The following is a 26595-nucleotide window of genomic DNA, read 5'->3' as shown; positions in this document are numbered from 1 at the left end:
GAAGCCATCAAATCCTTCAAGCACTTAAAAAGGATAAACCTAACTCCCAATCTTCTGCTCAGGCTGCCCAAGGCTTGCCAGGCCACTTGGAAGCTAATGCTGATCATCAACAGTGCAAAAGTGCTGCAGCAGAGAGGTAGGACACAGATTGCCCCTCAGGAGGTGAACATCAAATGTCTCCATCACTCTGGCTCCAAAGTGCTGTGAGTGTTCTGTGCTGTGCAGGGCAGTTGGCTTCAGCAGCTGCAAATTCACCACAGCTCTCAAATGCCAGGGGTTGGGGCAGCCCCACTTAACCTGCAGGAACAAAACCAAGGGGAATAGACTAGAATAGAATCGAGCAGGTTGGGAGAGAGCTCCAAGCTCAGCCAGCCCAACCTAGCACCCAGCCCTGCCCAACCAACCACACCATGGCACTAAGTGCCCCAGCCAGGCTTGGCTGCAACACCTCCAGCCACAGCCACTCCACCACCTCCCTGGGCAGCCCATTCCAATGCCAATCACTCTCTCTGACAACAACTTCCTCCTCACATCCAGCCTAGACCTGCCCTGGCACAGCTTCAGGCTGTGTCCCCTTCTTCTGGCCCTGGCTGCCTGGCAGCAGAGCCCAACCCCACCTGGCTACAGCCTCCCTGCAGGCAGCTGCAGACAGCAATGAGCTCTGCCCTGAGCCTCCTCTGCTGCAGGCTGCACCCCCCCAGCTCCCTCAGCCTCTCCTCACAGGGCTGTGCTCCAGGCCCCTCCCCAGCCTTGCTGCCCTTCTCCAAACACCTTCCAGCACCTCAGCATCTCTCTGCAATGGAGGAGCCCAGAACTGGACACAGCACTCAAGGTGTGGCCTGAGCAGTGCTGAGCACAGGGGCACAAGAACCTCCCTTGTCCTGCTGCCCACACTGCTCCTGAGCCAGCCCAGGATGCCATTGGCTCTGCTGCCCACCTGGGCACTGCTGCCTCCTCTGCAGCTCCTCTCTGCCAGCACCCCCAGCTCCCTCTCTGCCTGCCTGCTCTCAGCCACTCTGGCCCCAGCCTGTAGTGCTGCTTGGGGTTGTTGTGGCCAAAGTGTAGAACCCTGCCTTTGGCCTTGTAAGGCTGGGCTGGGCTCATGCAGTCTCCCAAGGTGCAGTTTGGGCTGAGCACTAATCACAGAATCATGGAATCATTAAGAGTGGAAAAGCTCTCTGAGGCCATTGAGTCCAGCCACAAGCTGACCCCACTATGCCCCCAAGGGACATAGCCACAGGTTTCTTGAGCCCCTCCAGGGATGGGAACTCCACCACCTCCCTGGGCAGCCTGTGCCAGTCCCTGACCACTCTGGCAGCAAGGAAATTCATCCTAATGTCCAACCTAACCCTGCCCTGGCACAGTTTCAGGCTGTTTCCTCTCCTTCCATCACCTGATCCTAGGGAGATCCCCAACCCCCACCTCACTTCAGGGAGCTGTGGAGAGCCAGAAGTTCTCTCCCCAGCCTCCTGTTCTCCAGACTAACAACCCCAGTTCCCTCAGCTGCTCCTCAGAGTACTTTGGGCTCACTCCTGTCTCTCATGGAGTAAACTCTTCCTATCAAACCACACCAAACCTTTCTTTCCCCCTCATTCCCAGTGGACACCCTGCAACCACAAGGGTGGTCCTACCATAGCTGGGGAATCACTGATTTCTGTTTTTAGTTCTAAACCCTGAGCTGAAGCTTGTGGAAGTTTTGATGCCCACAGTCCAGGGCTTGATTTGCACCAAGATCCTCAAATCAAAGTTGCAGAGGAAGAAGCCCAGGGGGAGTTTGGCAGCAGCAGGATGCTGGATTTTGAATCCTCTCCTCCCTGGCAGTCAGCAGCAGCTGCCAGTGCTGAGCAGCCCAGGGCAAAGGCTGGAAAGAGGCTGTGGGCATCACTGAGCCTGTGCTGAAGGTCCTGCTTAAGCTTCCAAGAGAGACAAACCCTCTTCTGCTGCCAGCCCATGGTGTAACCTTGGTGCTGTTAGAACCTCATGAGTAGCTGTGGTCGTGCTGGGTACCAGGCACAGCTCCCCATGCTGGAGCTGAGTCATGGAGTCCCAGGGAGCCCCCCCAGCCCCCCCACCCCTTCCCAGCAGCAGGAATTGCTGCTTGGAGCAGTGTCCCTGGGTGCTCCTACTCACCTCTCGATGATGCTGTTGTTCAACTGGAGATCACAGCTCACTGACCTCATCTGCTCCAGCAGCTCCTGCATCCTGCCAAGGACACAGGCAGCCCTTACCCCTCTGCTGCTCATCACACAACCAGGCTGGAGAAGACCTCTAAGATCATCAAGTCCAACCTATCACTCAACCCTTCTGATTCACTAACCCATGGCACTAAGTGCCTCATGCAGCCTCCTCTTCAACACCTCCAGGGACAGGCACTCCAACACCTCCCTGGGCAGCCCATTCCAATGCCAATCTCTCTTGCTGGGAAGAACTTCTTCCTAACATCCAGCCTGAACCTGCCCTGGCACAGCTTGAGGCTGTGTCCTCTTGTTCTGTTCATCTCACTCCTCTTAGGAGCATCTCCTGCAGAAGAGCTGAGCTGGTCAGGACACCCCACAGGTCACCAAGTGGGGATTATGCCCTTAACAGTCCTTTCACCTCAGCCCTGTGGCTCATGCAGAGGATGAGGGGGTGGGAGGCGTGTGCCCCACTTCTCCCTGGGGAGCTGGGGTGGGCACAAGACCCTCTTCCAAAAGGACTCACCGGAAAACCATCTCCTGGCATGGCTGGCTGGGGTGGATGGGGGAAGGTGCAGGAGGAACCTGGCCCAAACTCCACTTCTCTGTCTGGAGAAACCTATCCAGAGCCTGCAGAGATGGAGAAGATTGTTCAACCTCATCCCATTGGCCTCTGCCCACCCCTCCAGCCTGGCCAGATCCCTCTGCAGGGCTCTCCTACCCTCCAACAGCTCCACAGCTGCTCCTAGCTTGCTGTCATCTGCAAACTTACTGCTGCTGGACTCAGTCCCCTGGTCCAGAGCATCAATAAAGGCATTGCACAGGTCTGTGCCCAGCGCTGATCCCTGGGGCGCACCACAGCTGCCAACTGCTTTAAAACCTCTGTGTTGTTTCCCTCCTTAACACAGACACTGAGGGCACTGGGAGAGGGTAGCTTTCCAGTGTCTGGAAGCTGGGAGAGGGAAGCAGCAGCACCCCCAGCCCTCCCCATCTCCCCATGGCACTTACTCTCTGCAGGCACTCCTGGCACTCCATCGCCTCCACGCTGCAGGCGCTGATGCGGTTGCTGAGCCTCTTCAGATGCTTCTTTATCTCACAAACTTTCCTAGAGGGGGAAAAAACAGCCACCAAAAAGAAAAAGTCATTCCCACTGGATGGTGGGGGACAACGAGCTGTGTGTTTGGGTCATTCTCTGCTGCTTGCTGCAACCCTTTCTGCAAAGCCAAGTGAAAAGGGAGAGCAAATTCCAGCTGCGGCTCTGCCCACAGCCACCACAGGCCTGGTTATCCAAGCAGCTAATAGCTAATTAATTAGCAAAGTGGTGGTTAGGTGAGGGACAGCTCAAACCCATCTCTGGGTGCAGTCCAGGCTGTTCTGTCTGTCCCATGCAGGCTTCAGCAGCTGCTCAAAAAGCCTCCTTGGCTTCGCGTTGCTTTTCGCTCGCTCTCATAACTGGGAGGGCAGAAAAGTCTCTCCTTGAGGGCAGGACCTCTGATAACAACAAAACCCAAAGCAGATGGCACCTTGGTGGGCTCTGAGCTAGGCCAGAACGGGGTGGCCCAGGTCCCACTCTTTTCTGCCCACCCTCTTTGATACCTCCTAAAGTGAGCTCCCCTAAAGTGAGCTCTTTAGAGGCTATCAAATGCCCTGTTCCTGCCAGGGCCCCAGGATGGAGGTGTCCCAATGTGAGCTCTGCATAGATACTAAACATAACTAAAAAAAAAGAGGTTTGGGTTGGCTTAAAATAAACCAAAAAGGAAGAATAATGAAGGTGAAGAGTCCACCTCCAGTCCCCAGGAAAACAGCCACCCCCAAAGCCTGGCTGCCAGTAGGAAGAAACTCAAAACAAGGCAATTAAACCTGAGGCAGCAATAAATGAAAGCTATCCAGTTGTGACTCACCCTGCCTTGTCCCTCAGGACACAAAAACAGGGATAAAAATACTCCAGGGGAACAAAAAACAGCACCAACCAAACACAAAGAAGCTTTTTGTGCCTCCCTGTGAGCAAAGGTAGAAGTCCTGCTTGAGTGCAGAGCTCCTCTTCTGCCCAGGGTCCCTGGGGAGGGAATCTCACCCTGAGATAAGATCCCCACTGAAGCCAAGGGTGGGATGAGGCAGGAGGAAGCTGTGGGGCAGCAGCTTCTGTCCCCAAAGTGAAACCTTCTCACGGGTCAGAGTTTGCAGTGTGGAAACCTCTGGCTGCAGGCAATGAGGCTGGAAAGGGGAGAGGGCAAGGATAAGGCAGGGACAAGGCAGGAGAGGCAAAGACAAGGTAGGGATAGGGCAGCACAGGGCAGAGACAAAGACAAGGTAGAGATTGGGCAGGATATGGCAGGACCAAGAACAAGGTAGGGAGGTAGGGATAGGGCAGGGCCAAGGACAAGGCTGAGACAGGGCAGGATAGGGCAGAGACAAGGACAAGCCAAGGATAGGGCAGGGCCAAGGACAAGAAAAAGGTAGGGATAAGGCAGGGACAAGGACAGGTCAGGACAGGGCAAAGACAAGGAGAGAAAAAGAAGAGGGAAAGGAGGAGGAGAGGGAAAGGAGAGGAAAAAGGGAGGACAAGGAGAGGACAAGGAGCAGAATAGGAAAGGACAAGGAGAGGACAGGTCAGACACTGCCCACTGCCCCTGCCATGTTCCTGAGCACCTGAGACAAACTTTCCAGCCTAAAAATCTCCCCTCCTGTACTAAATCCCAGGCAGGGCTACTCCAGAGCAAGCCCACAGCTGGGTTGAATTCTAAGGCCCTAGAGAAAATCCTTCTGCTTTCCACAGCGGCAGCCCAGGGGCTTAGGAATGCTCCTCTCTAAAAGCAGCCTGGCAATAAAAGCCCCAAGTTCTGCAGCATCCTCTTCCCCAGGTGCCTCCCCCTCAGCCCTGCTCCCTGCAGTGCCTGCTGCTCACTCACTGCCAGATCATTTACTCTTTGCATCATTCCCCAAACACCATTTACCAGAACAATCACTCTTAATTAGATGTCTCTGCCTCCATAGCAGTTTTGGCCTGATGGAAGAACCTCTCTCCCAGCAGAGCGAGGCAAGAAGCTGTTTGAACTCAAAGGTGAAGGTTTAGGAGGCTTTGGAAAGCAAGAAGGCAAATAAAGCAGCTGAAAAGAACAAGGCAGAGAGAGCAGAGGAGAGAGAATCTCCCCCTTTCCCAAGGGGAGGAACCACTCAGTGTGGTGAGGATGCTCCTGTCCCTCTTTGTTAGTTTTGAGTCATCCTGCTCAGTTTGAGAGATGCTGAGGGAGGAAAACATCATCATCATCATCATCACCATAATCACCATCATCATCAGTACTGTTACTGTTGTCACTGTGCATTGTCACTGTCCTAACTCATTTCCTTCAGGGCAGAAGCATCTTGTGCAGTGGTGGGACAGTGCCCAGTGGGTTAGAGCTTTCCTCCCCAGGAGCTGCAGCCACATTCAGGATCATAGAATCATAGGATCATAGAATCATAGAACCATAGGATCATAGGATCATAGGATCATAGAATCAGGCAGGGTTGGAAGGGACCACAAGGAGCAGCCAGTTCCAAACCCCCTGCCATGCCCAGGGACACCCTACCCCAGAGCAGGCTGCCCACAGCCTCAGCCAGCCTGGCCTCAAACACCTCCAGGGATGAGACTTCCACCACCTCCCTGGGCAACCCCTTCCAGCCTCACCCCACTCTCATGCTGAAGGGTACTGGAGCCCTGGAGCCCACAGAGATTGTGGAGTCTCTTTCTCTGGAGGCTTTCAAGACCTGCCTGGATGCATTCCTGTGTGACCTGCCCTAGGTGATCCTGCTCAACCACCTCCCTGGGTAACCCATTGCAGGCTCTCACCACTCTTCAGCTCCCTGAAGACAGCAGGGTCCCCCCCCCCAGCCAGCCAGAGCTGCTGCTTTAAGGGCTTCTTGCCCTTCATGAGCCCCTCAGCAGCAGTTTCCACCAGCATCATCTCCACTCACATCCCAGTAGCCAGCAGAGAGCATCCTGAACCCCTCTGAAAAAAAAACAATCTCCTCTCCCACCCCTACCAGGGTCCAAAAAGCCAACACCAGGGGCAGAGGCTGGTACCTCATCCTGCTGCCATGAAGTGCCAGGGCCTCCTGGTACTGCTGCACACAATCATCCTGGAAAATCGACAGAACCTTCCTGGCCAGATGCCCTAAATTCAGCCTGAAAGCAGTCAAGAGGAGGGAACAAAGTTATTACTGCCTTAAAAGTATGAGCAGGAGAGTTCACACAGCAGGAGACCTCAAGCTGGGTCCAAGTGGAGGAAGAGGAACTGAATGTTTGCTAATTAATTTAGTGATAAACCCCAAACTTAACTGTGATGGAGAGAAGAGGGAGGTCTGGGGAGGAGAGGGGGGCAGCTGAGCTGTGAATCCCCACCCCAGGGTGCTTTGGAGAGGCTTTTTCCCTGGAGTTGGAGGCAAATGTCCAAGGTTAGATTGAAGATTAATTAAGGTCAAAGAGCTGCCTGTTAAATTTCACCACCCCTGGGAGATAGCAGAGTGGAGCCTCTCATTTCTTGCCCATGTGAAACCCCTCTGGTTTCAGTGGAAAGTGGAAGGGGAGTTTTTAAAGGCACAAAAGCAATCAGACACTGAACAGCCACAGCAGAGCATAGAATCATAGGATCAAGCAGGTTGGAAGAGAGCTCCAAGCTCAACCAGCCCAACCTAGCACCCAGCCCTGCCCAACCAACCAGACCATGGCACGAAGTGCCCCAGCCAGGCTTGGCTGCAACACCTCCAGCCACAGCCACTCCACCACCTCCCTGGGCAGCCCATTCCAGTGCCAATCACTCTCTCTGCCAACAGCTTCCTAACCCTAACCCTAGACCTGTCCAGGCACAGCTTCAGGCTATGTCCCTTTCTTCTGTTGCTGGCTGCCTGGCAGCAGAGCCCAACCCTACCTGGCTACAGCCTCCCTGCAGGCAGCTGCAGGCAGCAATGAGCTCTGCCCTGAGCCTCCTCTGCTGCAGGCTGCACCCCCCCAGCTCCCTCAGCCTCTCCTCACAGAGCTGTGCTCCAGGCCCCTCCCCAGCCTTGCTGCCCTTCTCTGTTGCAACCAGCACCAGAAGAAGGGGACACAGCCTCAAGCTGTGCCAGGGCAGGTCTAGGCTGGATATTAGGAAGAAGTTGTTGTCAGAGAGAGTGATTGGCATTGGAATGGGCTGCCCAGGGAGGTGGTGGAATGGCTGTGCCTGAAGGTGTTCAAGCCAAGCCTGGCTGGGGCACTTAGTGCCATGGTCTAGTTGGGTGATGGCTATGGGCAGGGCTGGATGCTAGGTTGGACTGGCTGAGCTTGGAGGTCTCTTCCAACCTGGCTGATTCTGTGATTCTGTGGCACCCAAGAGCCACTTCTGGGTGCCCTCTCAGCACCAATCACAGAATCACAGCACTGCTTTGGTTGGAAGTAACCTCTAAGCTCACTGATTCCAACCATGAACATGAATGACTCAAGAACATTCTACATCCCTTTAGGATTCCATCCCAACCACCAAACCCCTTTTCTGGCCACAGCATGGGGTAGGTCCTAAAAGAGAGGAGAGGTTTGGGACTTACTTATCCAGCTTGTGGATTTGTTCCTCATTGTAGCCCAGCCCTGGAGAGGAAAGGCAGCAGTCAGCAGACATCCTCCTGTTCATGACCCATGAGATGGGCAACAGCACCCAGAAGGCACTCTGGGTGTCCTGGCACTGAAATAACTGTGCCCAGGTGAGCCTGGGGACCCTGTCCCCAGCACTTACTCAGACAGGTCCTGGCCTTCTTGAACTGCTTGTAGATGAGCTGCACCTTCTCCAGGCAGCATTCCATCTGCTGGATGCTGAAACAGGGACAGGAGGAGGTGTGAGGCCCCCCCAGAGGAAGGGGCATGAGGCTGGGGGTGGCATTAGAGCTTTGGGGTGACAGCTGGAGGTGCTGTGGCAAGGAGGCCCTGCTGCTGCTCCTGGCTGTGTGGAGAAACTCTGAATGGTTTTGGGTGGAAGAGACCTTTAAGATCAGAGAGTCCAACCCTTAAGCCAGCACTGCCAGGTCATTACTAACCCATGGCTCTCAGCACCACATCTCCATGGTTTGAAACCCCTCCAGGGGTGGGGACTCCACCACTGCCCTGGGCAGCCTTTTGCCAGGGCTTGACAACCCTTTTGGAGGAGAAATTATTCCTCCTGTCCAAGCTAAACCTGCCCAAGCATCACAGAGGGACCACCCAGCATCACAGAGGCACCACCAACATCACAGAGGCACCATCCAACACCACAGAGGGACCATCCAACATCACAGAGGGACCACCCAACATCACAGAGGGACCACCCAACATCACAGAGGGACCACCCAACATCACAGAGGGATCATCCAACATCACAGAGGCACCACCAACATCACAGAGGCACCACCAACATCACAGAGGCACCACCAACATCACAGAGGCACCACCAACATCACAGAGGCACCACCAACATCACAGAGGGACCATCCAACACCACAGAGGGACCACCAACATCACAGAGGCACCACCAACATCACAGAGGCACCATCCAACACCACAGAGGGATCATCCAACATCACAGAGGGACCACCAACATCACAGAGGGACCATCCAACACCACAGAGGGACCACCCAACATCACAGAGGGACCACCCAACATCACAGAAGGATCATCCAACATCACAGAGGCACCACCAACATCACAGAGGGACCATCCAACACCACAGAGGGACCACCAACATCACAGAAGGACCATCCAACATCACAGAAGGACCACCAACATCACAGAAGGACCATCCAACATCACAGAGGGACCATCCAACATCACAGAAGGACCATCCAACATCACAGAAGGACCATCCAACATCACAGAAGGACCATCCAACATCACAAAGGCACCACCCAACATCACAGGGGCATCACCCAACCTCACAGGGGCACCACCCAACATCACAGAGGGACCACCAACATGACAGAGGGACCACCCAACGTCACAGAAGGACCATCCAACATGACAGAGGGACCACCCAACGTCACAGAGGCACCACCAACATCACAGAGGGGCCACCCAACATCACAGGGGCACCACTAACATCACAGAAGGACCATCCAACATCACAAAGGCACCACCCAACATCACAGGGGCACCACTAACATCACAGAAGGACCACCCAATGTCACAGAGGCACCACCAACATCACAGAAGGACCACCCAACCTCACAGAGGGCTGTGGAAAGCTGCTTGCAAGGAGGGACTGTTCAGGAGCACACAGTGATGTCTGCTCAACAGCCTGGCAAGGGGCTCAGTGAAGCTGGTGCCACAAACCTCTTGTCTTCATGCACTTGCTGCCTGTGCTTCACCAGGTCAGACAAAATGCTGTCCAGTGCCCCTTGGAAGTCAAAGATGCTGTTGGAGCACTGAGAGAGCTCCTCAGCAACCTGTGGAGGAGGAAGAGGAGGAGAGGATAGGGCTGGCTGCTCCAGCTCCTGCCTGTGGTGCTGGCTGCTCCCCAGGGCTCACCCTCTGCAGCCTTGTCTTCACCATGGCCACGTCCTTCAGAGCTGGCACCTCACTGCCTGCAGGAACAGCCTCGTACCTGCAGAGGGAAGGTTGAGACTGGAGATTAGGAAGAAGTTGTTTGCAGTGAGGGTGGTGAGACACTGGCACAGGTTGAGGGTGGTGAGAGCCTGGCACAGGTTGAGGGTGGTGAGACCCTGGCACAGGTTGAGGGTGGTGAGACCCTGGCACAGGTTGAAGGTGGTGAGACCCTGGCACAGGTTTCCCAGGGAGGTTGTGGAGCACAGAAGCACCCAATGTGATCTTTGATGTGTGCTCCACAACCTCCCTGGAGGTGTTCAGGATCAGGTTGGATGAGGCTTTGAGCAACCTGTGCTGGTGGGAGGTGCCCTTGCCCATAGCAGGGAGGTTGGAGCTGGCTGAGCTTTGAGGTCCCTTCCAGCCTAACCCATTCCATGGATCTATAAAGGTCAGGAAATGCCCATTCCTTAGGGAGCAGAGAAGCCAGAGGCAGCCATCACCTGGGCAAAGAGAATCCCTCCTGTGTGTGCAGGAGGCAGCAGAGCTCCCTGGGGCAAGTGGGTGATGGTTTGCTGGGGCACCACCGACTCTGCCTTCAGGGTCTTGGCTGTGAGCTACAGGAGGCAAAGTGCTGATGGGGCAAAAAAACCCTCACCCTGCTGCCTCTGATTTGTTCCCAAATTGTTAGCTTCACAGCCACTGGCTTCAGCATCAGCTCAGATGCTGCCTGCCAGCCTGCAGCTGGCACCGGAGTGCGAGGCTGAGGGGCTGGAGTCAGCAGAAAGAGGCTGCCCCAGAGCGCGGCAGGGGAGGGCAGGGATGTGCCAGCAGCATCCAGCTGCAGCCCGAGGGCTGCTGGCAGCATCAGCCCTCTGCTAATCCTGCTGGAGGCAGTGAGAGCCAAGTGGGCCTGTGCTTGGCAGTGGGGATTCAGAGGCTGGCTCAACTGAAGAGAGCAAAAGAAGAGCAGCAGAGAGTTTTCCACTCGAGCAAGCCCACGGGAAAGCCAAACTGCTCTGGGCTACTGCAGCTCAAGTGGGTTCAGTGCCCCTGGGGGCAGCGTGGGTGGGAAGTGTGGGAGCTGCTGAGGACAAGCCCAGGCTGCTCCAGAACTCAGCCTCTGCTCAGCTCCCTCTGTTCCTGGAGCCTCTCCGGTGGGATGGAGACCTCCCGGGGGATGGTGTGGCCAGCAGGGGGGCAAGCAGCGCGGTGAGGCTCTTGGCAAAGCTCCCTGGCACTGCCCAAGGTTCCCTGCAGGGGGTGAGGTCAGTGGCAGTGAGCAGAGCCCAGAGAGGAGCTGGCAGCTGCTGCTGTCCTGCCTCTGCTTTGGCTCTGCTGGCAGCAGTGGCTGTTTCCCTGCCCCAGGGGCTGGCAGCAGCTGCCTTCTCTGGTGGCTCCCAGGGTCTGGAAACCCTGGAGCAAGAGCCAAGGAGTGAGCATCAGTTCTGGACTCCTGTGAAACCAGGGATTGCCCAGGACAAACTGCAGCAAAGAAAGAGAAGCAGCCAGAGTGGCTCACTGCCTGCAGGCTCCACAGGCACTGGAAGCTTCTCTCAGCTGCCAGCTTCTCCCTGCAGTTTGACTTATTTCTGGTGGTCCAGGCACGTTTGAGACCCCCCCACATCCTATCTCCTGCATCCCCAGAGGCTCAGAGCCACACTTACAGCACATGGGTCTTCACCTCAGTGAGCTGCAGGCAGGTGAGCACCGAATGAGCTCCTCTCCTCTGCTCCAGAATCCTGGAACACTCAGTTTTCAGGTTCCCACTGCCAACAGAGAAAACATCCTGCCCAACCTGTGCTGCTTGGCTGCTCAACCTCTCTTCCAGGGCTGACCATGTGTGGGGAGTGAGCCCAGAGCCTCCTCTGCCCCCCCACGGGTGTCCCACAGGCAGCAAGGTGAACCCTGCAGGGACTCAGGGTTTCAGGCACCATGCTGGAGGCTTAGTGCAGCCCCCTGAGATGGGCAAGGGTTTGAAACTGGAGCAGGGTAGCTTCAGGTTGGAGGTCAAGAGAAGGTTCTGCACCATGTGGGTGGTGAGACACTTGGAAGAGGTTGCCCAGGGATGTGCTGGAGACTCCATCCCTGGAGGCATTCAAGGTAAAACTTGATGGGGCCCTGAGCAACCTCACAGGAGCACAGCAAGGTGCAGATTGGGAAGCCTCTCAGGAGCACCAAGGCCAACCCAGAGCCCTCCTCTGCACCATTCACCTTAAACCACAGCCCCAAGCACCACATCCAAACCACCCTGAAACACAGCCAGGCTGGGGGACTCCAGCACCTCCCTGGGCAGCTCATTCCACTCCCTCACCACTCTCTCCATGAAAAGCCTTTTCCTAATGTCCAATCTAAACCTCCCCAGGCTCAGCTTGAGGCCATTCCCCCTTCTTCTGTCGCCAATTCCCTCTGAGCAGAGCCCAGCAGCAGCCTCTCCACAGTGTTCCTTCAGGTAGCTGTAGACAGCAATGAGCTCTGCCCTCAGCCTCCTCTTCCTCACTCTACCCATCCCCAGCTGCCTCAGTTGCTCCTCATAAGATTTATTCTCCAGGCCCTTCACAGCTTCCTTGCCCTCCTCTGGACCCCCTCTGCTAACACAGGGTCCCCCACAGCAGCTTGCCCGGGGTCAGGTCCTTGGCCAGCTGATGGCAAAGCCCCTGAGCTTCTGGAAGCCTTTGGAGAAGGTCTTCTGCCAACCCTCTCATCGCTGCTCCACTGTCACCGGCAGCTGCATTGCAGGGAAGGGGAGAGAAGGCTCTGCTGAACATCTGCTTCCACCTACTGGCACATCGAAGAGGGCACAGAGTCTGCTCAGCAGGCTTGCTGCTGGCACCAACCTGGCTGAGACAGCTGCAGGCTGTGAGGCCATCCAGGGAGACCTGGGCAGGCAGAGCTGGGCACAGAGGAACCAAATGAGGTTCAAGAAGGCCAAGTGCAGAGTACTGCACCTGGGGAGGGATAATAAACTGCAGCAGTACAGGCTGGGAGGTGACTGCTGGAGAGCAGCCCCAAGGAGAGGGAGCTGGGGGTGCTGGGGGAGAACATCCATGGGGCAGCAATGTGCCCTGGTGGGCAAGAGGCCAATGGGGTCCTGAGGGACATTAAGCAGCGTGTGCCCAGCAGATCAAAGGAGGTTCTGCTGCCCCTCTGCTCTGCCCTGCTGAGACCTCATCTTGAGCACTGCCTTCACTTTTGGGCTGAAGGGGGGGACAGGCTCTGCTCACTGCTCCCTGGGATAGGACAAGGAGCAGTGGATGGAAGCTGCAGCACAGGAGGTTCCAGCTCAACACAAGGGGGAACTTCTTGCCTGGAAGGGTCCCAGAGCCCTGGCACAGGCTGCCCAGAGAGGTTGTGGAGTCTCCTTGTGTGGAGCCTTTCCAGGCCTGTCTGGATGTGTTCCTGAGTGCCCTGAGCTGGATTGTGTGGTCCTGCTGTGGCAGGGGGGTTGGACTGGATGATCTCTTTGGGTCCCTTCCAACCCCTAATACCCTGTGACCCTCTGCTGTGCTCCCTCCTTGTACTCAGGGCTGATGCTCAGAGTGCTGCAGCAGCTCTGCTGTGAGCACAGGCTGAGTTGAGGCTGTGCAGCCTGGAGAAGAGAAGGCTTGGAGGAGACCTTGGAGTGGCCTTGCAGGATCTGAAGGAGACTACAGGAGGGCTGGGAAGGGACTATTGACAAGGGCTTGTAATGAGAGGAGGAGGAGGAATGGGTTTGAAGTGGCAGAGGAGAGTTTGAAAGTGGATGTGAGGAAGAAGTTGTTTGCAGTGAGGGTGGTGAGAGACTGGCACAGGTTGAGGGTGGTGAGACACTGGCACAGGTTGCCCAGGGAGGTTGTGGAGCACAGAAGCACAGATCTTTGATCCCACTGGGTGCTTCTGTGCTCCACAACCTCCCTGGAGGTGTTCAGGACCAGGTTGGATGAGTCCTTGAGTGACCTGTTCTAGGGGGAGCTGTCCCTGCCTATGGCTGGAGGTTGGAACTGGCTCAGCTTTGAGCTCCCTTCCCACCCAAACCGTTCTACACTTCCATGATTCTCCTCCATGCCCACACCCCACCAAACCCAGAAATCCTGGGAGAGGCTGCTTCAACTCCTAACACACAAACCTCTGGGTGCTGGGAAGGTGCTGGGAAGGAACATCTCCTCCACCCCCCCAACCCCCCCCCCCCCCCCCCCCCCCCCCATGCCCATGGGGTCCCCATCACTCACATCACCCAGTGCAGACCTCTGGCCAGCAGCTCCCGGCAGCGCCGCAGGGCTCGGGTGATGCGCAGCGTCTGGTGCACGGCCCCCACCATGCTCTGCAAAGGCAAAGGGCACTGCCACCCCCTGCACCTCCTCAGCTGGGGCTCACCAGGCTTGGGGACACCCCCACCCTACCTTGGCTGCGCTGCAGTCGGCCACCACGTCCACCTTGGGCACGAACTTGGGGAACTCGAGCGCCGCTGGAAAGGCAGAGAGAGGTGTTGGGGCTTTGGGGAGTGAGCCCAGAGCCTCCTCTGCCCCCCCAGGGGTGTCCCACAGGCAGCAAGGTGAACCCTGCAGGGACTCAGGGTTTCAGGCACCATGCTGGAGGCTTAGTGCAGCCTCCTGAGATGGGCAAGGGTTTGAAACTGGAGCAGGGTAGGTTCAGGTTGGAGGTCAGGAGGAAGTTGTGCACCATGTGGGTGGTGAGACACTTGGAAGAGGTTGCCCAGGGATGTGCTGGAGACTCCATCCCTGGAGGCATTCAAGGTAAAACTTGATGGGGCTCTGAGCAACCTCACAGGAGCACAGCAAGGTGCAGGTTGGGAAGCCTCTCAGGAGCACCAAGGCCAACCTAGAACCCTCCTCTACAACATCCCCCCTAACTCTACAAGATTCACCCACAGGCAGCAAGGTGAACCCTGCAGGGACTCAGGGTTTCAGGCACCATGCTGGAGGCTTAGTGCAGCCCCCTGAGATGGGCAAGGGTTTGAAACTGGAGCAGGGTAGGTTCAGGTTGGAGGTCAGGAGGAAGTTCTGCACCATGTGGGTGGTGAGACACTTGGAAGAGGTTGCCCAGGGATGTGCTGGAGACTCCATCCCTGGAGGCATTCAAGGTAAAACTTGATGGGGCCCTGAGCAACCTCACAGGAGCACAGCACCATGCAGGCTGGGAAGCCTCTCAGGAGCACCAAGGCCAACCTAGAACCCTCCTCTACAACATCCCCCTTAACTCTACAAGATTCACCCACAGGCCTCTTGCCCACCAGGGCACACTGCTGCCCCATGGATGCTCTCCCCCAGCACTCCCAGCTCCCTCTCCTTCGGGCTGCTCTCCAGCAGTCACCTCCCAGCCTGTCCTGGTGGAGTTTATTATCCCTCCCCAGATGCAGGACTCTGCTCTTGTCCTTGTTGAACTCCATCTGGCTCCTCTGTGCCCAGCTCTCCAGTCATGCAGAGTTCCAGGTTGGACTTGATCTCTGAAGCCTTTTCCAGCCTCAATGCTGCTGTGATTCTGTGTGACATCTCCTAATCCTGCTCCAGCATCATCACCTTTTCACCTCCCACTGCAGCTTGGACTCTGAGGATAACAATTTCCTGAGCCCTCTCCCCACCCTTGCACAGCACAAAGCAGCTCCCCAGGAGCCAGCAGGACTCACGGTCTCTGTATCTCACTCCTACCACATCCTCTGCTTGCTCAGCAGTGCTCAGCAGGGTCAGAGGGTTGTGCTCTGTGGTTTTGCAGAAACTGTGAGCTTGCAGGTTAGGATCCAGCTCGTAGAGATGACCTTCAAAGAAATACTCTTGGTGGTGTGGGACTACCTTGGTCTGCTTGAAGACAGCATCTAAAAACTTGGTGGTGCTGGAAGGCAAAAGAAGCAGAGGGGTGGGGAATCAGCTGGGTGAGCAGTCAGAACTCCACCACTCCACAAGCTTCCTCTTGCAGAAAATATGCCACAAGGACAGCAGGGCCCCTTGGAAAACCTCCCCAGGGGCTCTCCATGTGCCACAGGTGGTGCCAACAGCTCCCAGTTTGTGCATTCCCCAGCGGAGGCTGCTTCGAGCTTGGGTTGTTTCAGCCTCCTCCCAGCTTCATCTACTGAAATGAGGCTCCTGAGCCCAGCTCCAGATCTGTTTCTGTGGTGGCCTTGGCACCCTTACGTGTTGTAGGAGTGGATGTAGATGTGGTGCAAGGAAGCCTGCTGCAGGGAGAAGACATCGACCACAATCCTCTGCAAGATGTCATTGGTGCCTGCGAAGAACTGGTCAAATCCCCAGCACTTCTCCTGGTCTGCCTCCAGGATGTTAGCCAAAATGGGTATCAGCTGCTCCTTCAGCCCCCTGCAAGCACAGAGCAGATGTGTGCAGAGCCATCAACGTGGTGACCTATAGGGCTTGGGAGGTAGAATCATAGGATCATAGGATCAAGCAGGTAGGAAGAGAGCTCCAAGCTCCTCCAGCCCAACCTAGCACCCAGCCCTGCCCAACCAACCACACCATGGCACTAAGTGCCCCAGCCAGGCTTGGCTTCAACACCTCCAGCCACAGCCACTCCACCACCTCCCTGGGCAGCCCATTCCAGTGCCAATCACTCTCTCTGACAACAACTTCCTCCTCACATCCAGCCTGGACCTGCCCTGGCACAGCTTGAGCCTCTGTCCCCTTCTTCTGTTGCTGGCTGCCTGGCAGCAGAGCCCAACCCCACCTGGCTACAGCCTCCCTGCAGGCAGCTGCAGGCAGCAATGAGCTCTGCCCTGAGCCTCCTCTGCTGCAGGCTGCACCCCCCCAGCTCCCTCAGCCTCTCCTCACAGAGCTCCTGTAAAACCCCTCTCCTGCAGCTGAGCTCCCACCTCAGTGGAGCCCCTGTCCTGCCTTGCACCCCCTTCTCCTGCTCTGAGCTGTGATATCTGCAGGTGAAAAGCTCATCAGACTCAGCCTAAGCTCCTGAGCTAGCTGAGCTGGGATGTCCTTCCCCAGCTGTGGTGTTAGGATGGGAGACCTGCAGTGGGATCCAAATGCAGCAAGGGATACTCACGTGGAGAGCCTGCAGGTGATGGGCAGCTCATAGCTCCACTCGATGGTGCCGTTCTCCTGCCTCTGCACCCCTGCAATGGCTCCAGGAGGCTTCTTGGTGATGATTTTATACCTGGGGAAAGGAATTGCCAGCCCAAACCCCCTGCTAGAGCAGGGGCAGCCACAGCAGCTTGGCCAGGATCAGAATGGCCAGGTGGGGTTGGAAGCTCCTCCAGAGGACACTCCACAACCTCTCTGGGCAGCCTGCTCCAGTGCTTTGCAACTCTCACACCTAAAAAGTTTTTCCTCCTGTTCCTGGGTTCCAGTCTGTGTCCACTGCTCCTTGTCCTGCCACTGGGCACCACTGACAAGGGTCTGGCCCCATCCTCTTACCCCCCACACTTTAGCTCTTGCTGAGCATTGCTCAGATCCCCTCTGGGGCTGCACTTCTGCAGGCTCTTAGCCTCAGGGCTCTCTAGCTTTGCTCCTCACAGAGATGCTTCATGCCCCTCAGAATCTGCTCCAGGCCCCTCAGCATCTGAGGACTCTCTCCAGTATTTCCCTGTCCCTCTTGAACTGGGCAGCCCAGAACTGGACCCAGTACTACTCTCAGAGTAGAGGAGGAGCAGGAGAACCTTCCTCAACCTGCTGGCCACACTCTTCTTAATGTCCCCCAAACTCTGCCTCCTCTTCCAGCTGTTCAGCTACAGTCACAAGAGTGCTTCTGAGGGCAAACTTAGTCAACAAGGCACAGATCCTTCCCCTCCCCAGGGGCCACAGTCCAGGGCTTCCCAGTCTATACAGGATGAAACCAGCACTAAACCACAGTGCCCAGTCCCTTGCTGCTGCTGGAACACACCAGACCTCAGCCAGGTTGTCCTGCAGCCCCTAAGGATACCAAGCCCAGTCCCACCACTCACCACTCCCAAGCCCAGCAGCAGCACTCAGCTCTGCCAGCTGGACATGTGTGCTGGGTTGAGCTTAATTAGGCTATTTTAATGAGAGAAATTAGATCATTGGCTGTGAAAAGAAAGCAGCAGTGGTGTCTGTGTCACTCATTTCTTCTGCTGAGAGATATGAAAGCAACAAACATGGACAGAAGTCAGGCAGAGTGTCTCTGGCTGCTGCTGCTGCTGCATTAACTCTCTGCCTGAGTCTGTGTAGCCCAAAATAATCACCTTGCTTCTAATTCCTTCTCTGGCTTCCTGCATCTCACCCCTTGCACAGAAGAGATTCTGAAATCAGAGTCACAGAATGTCAGAGGCTGGAAGGGACCTGCAAAGCTCAGCCAGTCCAACTCCCCTGTAGAGCAGGATCACCCAGAGCAGATCACACAGGAACACATCCTGGAGGGGTTTGAGTATCTCCAGACAGGGAGACTCCACAGCCCCCCTGGGCAGCCTGTGCCAGGCTCTGTCAACCTCACAGGGAAAAAATTCCTCCTCATGTTCCCATGGAGCTTCCTCTGCCTCAGCTTCCACCACTGCCCCTTGTGCTGGCATTGGGCATCCCCCAGCAGAGCCTGGCTGCAGCCTCTGCCACTCACCTGCACATCTTTATAGCCATTGCTAAGGTCACCTCTCAGCTGCTCTGCTCCAAGCTCCCAGCCCCAGCTCCCTCAGGCTCTCCTCCTAACAGAGCTGTTCCATTCCCTGCAGCATCTCTGTGGCTCTGTGCTGGACTCTCTCCAGCAGTTCTGTGTCCCTCTTGACCTGGGTGGCCCAGAACTGGACACAGCACTGCAGATGTGGCCTCAGCAGGGCAGAACAGAGGGGCAGGAGAACTTCTCTTGACCCTACTAACCACAGCCCTTCTAACCTAACCCAGGGAGGAGGGGTGGAAAGAAGGAAGGGAGTTGGTTTGAAAGTCCTCCTGGGCAGTCTGCTGTTCAGGAGAGGTTTTGCATTTCTGTTTTACTTTTAGCTCCTATATAATAGTCTATAGGTGTAAATAGCTGCATAGGCTCTGTGTGTGTGTGCTTGTATGTTGTGCCAGGCTGTAAGCAGAGCTTCATTCACAGAATCATAGAATCAAGCAGGTTGGAAGAGAGCTCCAAGCTCAGCCAGCCCAACCTAGCACCCAGCCCTGCCCAACCAACCACACCATGGCACTAAGTGCCCCAGCCAGGCTTGGCTGCAACACCTCCAGCCACAGCCACTCCACCACCTCCCTGGGCAGCCCATTCCAGTGCCAATCACTCTCTCTGACAACAACTTCCTCCTCACATCCAGCCTAGACCTGCCCTGGCACAGCTTGAGGCTGTGTCCCCTTCTTCTGTCCCTAAGTGCCTAGCAGCAGAGCCCAACCTCACCTGGCTACAGCCTCCCTGCAGGCAGCTGCAGGCAGCAATGAGCTCTGCTACAGGCTGCACCCCCCCAGCTCCCTCAGCCTCTCCTCACAGGGCTGTGCTCCAGGCCCCTCCCCAGCCTTGCTGCCCTTCTCCAAACACCTTCCAGCACCTCAACATCTCTCTGCAATGGAGGAGCCCAGAACTGGACACAGCACTCCAAGGGTGGCCTGAGCAGTGCTGAGCCCAGGGGCACAAGAACCTCCCTTGTCCTGCTGCCCACACTGCTCCTGAGCCAGCCCAGGATGCCATTGGCTCTGCTGCCCACCTGGGCACACTGCTCTTGAGCCAGCCCAGGATGTCAGGATTCCTTATCTCCCATCCAGCTAAGCTAGTCTGGTGTGAGGAGCAGGAAACTCCCACACTGCCACAAGAGGGTACCTACATGATCTCCTTGTTCCTGCGGGGGCCTCCAAAGGGCACAAAGGGCAGGCTGCCAGTGGCAGCATGGTAGAAGGTGACACCAATGCTCCAGAGGTCCACAGTGACACCATAGGTCTTCTGCTGGGGCTGGCGCAGGACTGCCCGCTCATACATGTCAGGGTGCTGCAGGGGAGGGGGTTAAGCAGAGAGTGGCACTGCCAGCATGGCCAGAGGGACAGAGAGTCAAGCCTCAGGCAGTGGGATTGGCACCTGGTGGCTCGGCTTACGCATCGTGGAATGGGTCGGGTTGGAAGGGAGCAGAGAATGGTTTGGGTTGGAAGGGACCTCAAGGATCAGCCAGTTCCAACCCCCCTGTGCCATAGGCAGGGACACCTCCCACTAGAACAGGTTGCTCAAGGACTCATCCAGACTGGTCCTGAGCACCTTCAGGGAGGTTGTGGAGCACAGAAGCACCCAACGTGATCTTTGATCACGTTGGGTGCTTCTGTGCTCCACAACCTCCCTGGGGAACCTGTGCCAGTGTCTCACCCACCCTCAACCTGTGCCAGTGTCTCACCACCCTCAACCTGTGCCAGGCTCTTGTCAGTGGTGCCCAGTGACAGGGCAAGGGGCAATGGACCCAAACTGGAACCCAGGAGGTTCCATCTGCACAGGAGAAGGTGTTAGGGAGGATGCTGCCCAGAGAGGTGGTGGAGTCTCCTTCTCTGGAGACATTCAAGACCCATCTGGATGCCTTTCTCTGCAGCCTGCCCTAGGTGATTTGGGCAGGGGCAAGGGGGGGGGGGTTGGACTCAGTGACCTCCAGAGGTTCCCCCTTCCAACCCCTTACCATCCCCCAAGCAGTCCCCAGGTGCCACCAGGCTGGTGCCACAGCACACTCACGAGATACTCCTCTGTCCCATAGACAGACACAAACTTCTCATCATCATCCAGCTCTCTGGCAGCCCCAAAGTCTGTCAGCTTGTAGATGCTCTGCCCATCTTCCCCCACCAGCCTCATGATGTTCCCGGGTTTGATGTCCCTGTGGACCACGCCGTTCTCACGCAGATGGTTCATGCCTGCCACTGGGGACAAGTGGGGAAGGCACTGGTCACAGCTGGGACTGCAGCACATTGCTTCAGAGCAACAGGAGAAGGAGCAGAGAAGGGACAAGGCTGGGGACCAAAGTGGCTGTGGGAACTGAGAGGGTGAGCGAGCAGGCAGGAGGCTACTGCCCTTCTGCTGCTCCATGGTGGGGCACAACCTGTGCCCACAGCTGCCTCCTGGAGCAGGTCTGCAGGGAGAAGCCCTCAGGCTTCCCCTGAATGTGGAGCTCACAAACCCACCCCACTGAGAGGAGTGACCTCTGCTCTGTGCAGCCCTCATGGCCACAGCCTGGGGCTGGTGCTCGTAGGGTTCCAGCTGCACCATGAGGTCCCCAGCCTGGAGCTTCTCAGCTGTGGGCTGTGATCGTGGTGGCAGCACAGGGACAAAAGCCACTGCAGGTCCCTTCTGTCTGGTGGGGGAGATGGAGAAGTGAGAAGATGCTGCTGCTGCTGAGCAGAAGAGACTTGGAGGCCTATAGGAAGCTTGGTTTAGGAAGCAGAAGAGCTGCCCCACTGCAGCGTCAGGCTGAAGCCTTGAGCTCTTTCTGCTGCCACGAAGCCCAAGGAGGTAGCCACCTGCCCTGGGCTGACACACAGGGACCCCCACACTCACCCACACACTGCAGCACGATGAGGAACTCAGACTCAGCCAGGCCAAAGGCATTCACTGGGTCCTCCAGCATGCTCAGCAAGCTGCCACTGGAGCAGTACTCCATCACCAGCACCTTCTGCTTGCTGCTGCCCTGCGGGGAGGAGCAGCCAGCAGGGCTCAGCTGACCCCAGGGCCCACCTGAGGGTCTGGCCCCAGTGCCCAAGCAGGATCAGGTCCCCTTCTTTGGTTGGAGGGTCCCTGAGGTTGTTCCTGCTTGGACAAGTTAGGGTTGGAGAAGGTCCCCACTGTGCCCTGAGCCTGGGCAGGGGACAGCAGCAGCTCACAGCCATGCTCCAACCCAACACCAGGGCTGGGGTAAGGCTTGGCATGGGGCTAGAAGGAGGCGGAGGAGAAGGCACCCCAGGACCACTGCTCCCCTCCCACAGCTCAAACCAGTATCCCAGTTGGCACAGCAGGCTCCCCAGCTCAGCTCCCACTTACTGTCTCCTCCACAGCAAAGAGCTTGACAATGTTTTTGTGGTTCAGCTTCCTCAGCATCTCAAACTCTCTCATCTGGACCTCCTGGGGCCGCAGGTAGCTGGCATTGTTAAAGACCTTCACAGCAACCAGCTCCCCAGATTTCTGGGAGAAGGGGGAAGAGAGAAAAAGGAAGTGGGAAGTGATGCCACCCACAGCCTAAGCAGCTCTACTGCTGCTCCCACATCCCTCTCGGGGTGCAAAGCATGCTGCAAGGTGTTTTCTGACCAGGTGTCCATAGGCTGAACAGGAGGCAGCAGTGTGCCCAGGTGGGCAGCAGAGCCAATGGCATCCTGGGCTGGCTCAGGAGCAGTGTGGGCAGCAGGACAAGGGAGGTTCTTGTGCCCCTGTGCTCAGCACTGCTCAGGACACCCCTGGAGTGCTGTGTCCAGTTCTGGGCTCCTCAGTTCAAGAGAGATGTTGAGGTGCTGGAAGGTGTTTGGAGAAGGGCAGCAAGGCTGGGGAGGGGCCTGGAGCAGAGCCCTGTGAGGAGAGGCTGAGGGAGCTGGGGGGGTGCAGCCTGCAGCAGAGGAGGCTCAGGGCAGAGCTCATTGCTGCCTGCAGCTGCCTGCAGGGAGGCTGTAGCCAGGTGGGGTTGGGCTCTGCTGCCAGGCAGCCAGGGACAGAAGAAGGGGACACAGCCTCAAGCTGTGCCAGGGCAGGTCTAGGGTTAGGAAGTTGTTGTCAGAGAGAGTGATTGGCACTGGAATGGGCTGCCCAGGGAGGTGGTGGAGTTGCTGTGCCTGGAGCAAAGCCTGGCTGGGGCACTTAGTGCCAGGGGTTAGCTAATTAGCAGGGTTAGTTGCTAGGTTGGATTGGATGATCCTAGAGGTTTTTTCCAACCTGATTAACTCTGGGATCCTGTGAATTCTGTGACTTGTTTGGGTTGGAAAAGCTCTCTGAGCTGATCCATTCCAACCACCAACCCAACACCACCATGGCCACTAAACCATGTCCCCATGTGCCCTGTCTGTGTGTGTTACGAACTCCTCCAAGGATGGGGACTCCACCACCTCTCTCTGGGCAGCCTCTCCCAATGCCTGAGCACTCTTTCAAGAAAGAAACTGTTCCTCATCTCCAACCTAACCATCCCCTGACACAATTTCAGCCTCGTTTTCTCCACTGCAGAAGCAAAGTGCTGTGATTCTCCTCCCACTCTTCGCTCCCTGGCCCTGCAATCCCCCTCCCCCCCCCATCCTCCCCCTTCCCCCAGCAGTGTGTTCAGCTCCGGTGGCTGCAGCAGCTGAGATGGGGCTGGGGTTGGTGCCTCTCTGCCCTGCTCAGGCAGTTTGCTCAACAAACTTCAAAGCCCAACCAGGCAGAGCCTCTCTGTTCCAGCCCTGGCAAGTGTTTGCATGTCACATGCAAATGGGCCAAGGCTAGAGGGGGGGGGGGGGGGGTGTTCAAAACCTCTGGGCATTCCCTCAAAACACAGCTCCTTACCCCCCCCCAGACACACTCCCTGATGCACCCTGAGCAGGAGCTGGCTGGGAGCAGCCCAAGAGCTGCCCTTGCCCCCCCACCCTCAGCTGGTGCCCGCTGGGAAGCAGCCAAAACGAAAATGAAAACAAAAATGAAGCCTCACACAGCCCCTCCCTGGCAAGGGTGAGCAGAGAGGAGCTCCTGGGGGGGCGGTTAGAAGGGTTTAGGGGGAGCATGGTGGGTTTAGGGGGGTTGGTATCCCCTCACCCCCCTGCCCTTGCTCACCTTGTTGCGAGCCTTGTAGACAGAAGCTGTGGCACCCTGACCCAGCAGGTCCTCGGTGCTCCAGAGGTAGTTTGGGGTGCTCTGCATCTCCAAAAGCACCACTGCAGGGTGGGAAGGGGATGGATCCCCCTCAAAGGGCTTCTGATCTTCTCCAGCCCGGTCACCAAACCCCGCTGCTGAGCCGTCCTCACTGAGAAATACCCCCGGGGGGGAAGGCAAGAAGGCAGCTGGAGGAGGTGTCCCTGGGCCAGCAGCCTGCAGCCTCTGCCCCTCGCCAGCTCTAAGCAGGCAGCACCACTGCTGGGGGCTGCTCGGGAACTCTGCTGCCAAAAAAAGATACCCCCAACAACCCACCCCAGCGCTGGGACCTGTCAGAGAAACACTGGACAGATGCTGGGGGGAGGAGAAAGGAAGAAAGAAGGAGGGGGAGAAGGGGAGAAAGAAAGAGAGAGAGAAAGGGAGAAAGGGAGAAGGGGAGAAAGGGAGAAGGGGAGAAAGGGAGAAGGGGAGAAAGGGAGAAGGGAGAAAGGGAGAAAGAGAGAAAGAGAGAAAGAGAGAGAGAAAGAGAGAAAGAGAGAGAGAAAGAGAGAAAGAAAGATAAAGAAAGGCAGAAAGGCAGAAAGAAAGGCAGAAAGAAAGGCAGAAAGAAAGGCAGAAAGAAAGGCAGAAAGAAAGGCAGAAAGAAAGAAAGAAAGAAAGAAAGAAAGAAAGAAAGAAAGAAAGAAAGAAAGAAAGAAAGAAAGAAAGAAAGAAAGAAAGAAAGAAAGAAAGAAAGAAAGAAAGATAAAGAAAGGCAGAAAGAAAGCTAGATAAAGGCAGAGAGAGCAAGCAGAAGGCTGCAGCTGCAAGGGGGTGAGCTGCACCTCCCCAGCCCCGGCACAGAAACCCAGGGGATTGCAAAACTCGCTCTGCAAGCATCAGCTGCGGCAGGAGGAGGAAATGCTTCAGCTTCCTGCTTGAGAGAAAAAAAAATTCCCAGCGTTGCAGCAGTGCGGAGCAGGGCAGAGCTCCGCAGCGGCACCCAAAGGTGCTGAGCGCTGCCCAGCCGCACGCAGCCTGCCCGCGGAGGGGAAGGGGTACAGGGGAGGGGGCTGCGGGCAGGGGGCTGCTGGTGGTGTTTGATGTGAGAAGGATGTGGACCTGCTGGAAAGGGTCCAGAAGAGGCCATGCAGATGATGACAGGATACAGAAGTTGGGGGTCCTGTGAGAGGGCAACAGGCTCTGATCACTGCTGCTCCCTGGGATAGGACAAGGAGCAATGGATGGAAGCTGCAGCACAGGAGGTTGCAGCTCAGCACAAGGGGGAACTTCTTGCCTGGAAGGGTCCCAGAGCCCTGGCACAGGCTGCCCAGAGAGGTTGTGGAGTCTCCTTGTGTGGAGCCTTTCCAGGCCTGTCTGGATGTGTTGCTGTGTGCCCTGAGCTGCATTGTGTGGTCCTGCTCTGGCAGGGGGTTGGACTGGATGATCTCTCTGAGTCCCTTCCAACCCCTAATACCCTGTGACCCTCTGCTGTGCCCCCTCCTTGTACTCAGGGCTGATGCTCAGAGGGCTGCAGAAGCTCTGCTGTGAGCACAGGCTGAGAGAGTTGGAGAACTGCAGCCTGGAGAAGAGAAGGCTTGGAGGAGACCTTGGAGTGGCCTTGCAGGATCTGAAGGGGGCTAGAGGAGGGCTGGGGAGGGACTATTGACAAGGTCTGGTAATGAGAGGAGGAGGAGGAATAGGTTTGAAGTGGCAGAGGGGAGATTGAAAGTGGATGTTAGGAAAGGGCTCTTTGCAGTGAGGGTGGTGAGACACTGGCACAGGTTGCCCAGGAAGGCAACCAAATGTGATCAAAGAGAACCAGAAGCACCAAATGTGAGCAAAGAGAGAAGTGAGAGTGACCAAGTGCAACTTGAACTCACTTTGACTGCAGTCACTGCTGCAGCTCAGCTAAGAGAGTCATAGAAGCAGCCAGGGTTGGAAGGGACCACGAGGATCAGCCACTTCCAACCCCCCTGCCATGGTCAGGGACAACTCATACTACGTCAGGCTCTCCACAGCCTCACCCAGCCTGGCCTTAAACACCTCCAGGGATGAGGCTTCATCCTCCCCATCTCCAGGCTGCCACCCAAAATCCCATCTGCCCTGCTCAGATTGGTCACATCCACGGTCAGAACACAGCAAACTTCATTTAACACCAAACACACAGCAAGATCCGGGGGCTGGGAGAAGTTGATGACAAAACCGGTTCCAGCTGGTGGCAGCAGAGCCCAAAACATAGAAGCCAAGCAGCAGATCTGCCTGCAGCATCTTCCTCTCTTGACAGGACAAGGGCTGAAGGCTTGAAACTGATTCAGACTGGGAGAGAAGGGAGAACTGTTTGTTACTGAGGGTGGTGAAAGCCTGGCCCAGGTTGCCCAGAGAGGTGGGAGATGCCCATCCCTGGGACCATTCCAGGTCAGGCTGTTTGGGGCTTTCTGCAGTGTCCCTGCAGGGTTGGACCAGATGAGCTCTGAAGGTCCCTTCCCACCCAAACCAGTCTCTTGGTCCATGATTACCAATCAGGCTGCTGTGAACAGCTAACTAATGAGTAAGAGCATCCCAGCTTGCCAGCTCTTGAACCTCCTCCTGGGGGGTTGCAGCTGCCCAAGCCCCCTCCCTCCCCCCCAGGGAGCTCAGAATCATGGAATTGGTCAGGGTTGGAAAGGACCTCTGGAGATCACTGACACCAACTCCCCTGCCAAGGCAGGATTCACCAGAAGGTCACACAGGAACACGTCCAGGTGGGCTTAGACTGTCTCGAGATGGGAGACCTCAACCACCTCCCTCAGCAACCTGCCCCAGTGTTCCACCACCCTCATAGTAAAGTGCTTCTTCTCCATGGCCAGCCTGAACCCACCCTGCTCTGGTTGGGGATGTCTCTGCTTACTGCATGGGGCTTGGCCTGGATGGCCTCCAGGGCTCCCTTGTAGCCCATGGGTGAGCAGTGTGCCCAGGTGGGCAGCAGAGCCAATGGCATCCTGGGCTGGCTCAGGAGCAGTGTGGCCAATAGGACCTGTGCTCAGCACTGCTCAGGCCACACCTTCAGTGCTGTGTCCAGGTCTGGGCTCCTCCATTGCAGAGAGCTGTTGAGGTGCTGGAAGGTGTTTGGAGAAGGGCAGCAAGGCTGTGAGGAGAGGCTGAGGGAGCTGGGGGGGGTGCAGCCTGCAGCAGAGGAGGCTCAGGGCAGAGCTCATTGCTGTCTGCAGCTGCCTGCAGGGAGGCTGTAGCCAGGTGGGGTTGGGCTCTGCTGC

General features: G+C 56.6%; 1 protein-coding gene across 1 annotated transcript; it reads right to left on the bottom strand.

Moving 5' to 3' along the window:
• IKBKE (inhibitor of nuclear factor kappa B kinase subunit epsilon) lies at positions 1 to 23502 on the bottom strand. Its single transcript, XM_064173544.1, has 20 exons — positions 23324 to 23502; positions 21581 to 21721; positions 21101 to 21230; positions 20285 to 20466; positions 19404 to 19564; positions 16694 to 16804; positions 15820 to 15999; positions 15318 to 15520; positions 14074 to 14138; positions 13903 to 13994; positions 11362 to 11463; positions 9680 to 9755; positions 9485 to 9597; positions 7929 to 7995; positions 7734 to 7783; positions 6238 to 6339; positions 3183 to 3279; positions 2701 to 2804; positions 2131 to 2202; positions 1 to 297 (listed from the first exon to the last, which is right to left on the bottom strand). The coding sequence occupies exons 1-20, from the start codon at positions 23408 to 23410 to the stop codon at positions 264 to 266; spliced, it is 2169 nt and encodes a 722-aa protein (XP_064029614.1). The 5' UTR covers positions 23411 to 23502; the 3' UTR covers positions 1 to 263.
• Between the last annotated feature and the right edge of the window lie 3093 nt (positions 23503 to 26595).

This window comes from Pogoniulus pusillus, chromosome 39 (assembly GCF_015220805.1).
Source record: "Pogoniulus pusillus isolate bPogPus1 chromosome 39, bPogPus1.pri, whole genome shotgun sequence".
NCBI lineage: Eukaryota > Metazoa > Chordata > Aves > Piciformes > Lybiidae > Pogoniulus > Pogoniulus pusillus.
The sequence above is the reverse complement of the archived record's forward strand: the minus strand, read 5'-3'. Positions and strand labels throughout refer to the sequence as shown.

Coding starts and splice junctions, on each gene's coding strand:
- IKBKE (XM_064173544.1), bottom strand. CDS start 23,410: ATGCAGAGCACCCCAAACTACCTCTGGAGCACCGAGGACCTGCTGGGT. Junction 19,565..20,284: donor ATGGGACAGAGGAGTATCTC/GTGAGTGTGCTG, acceptor CCTCCCCTGCAG/CACCCTGACATGTATGAGCG. Junction 13,995..14,073: donor CCGACTGCAGCGCAGCCAAG/GTAGGGTGGGGG, acceptor TTGCCTTTGCAG/AGCATGGTGGGGGCCGTGCA.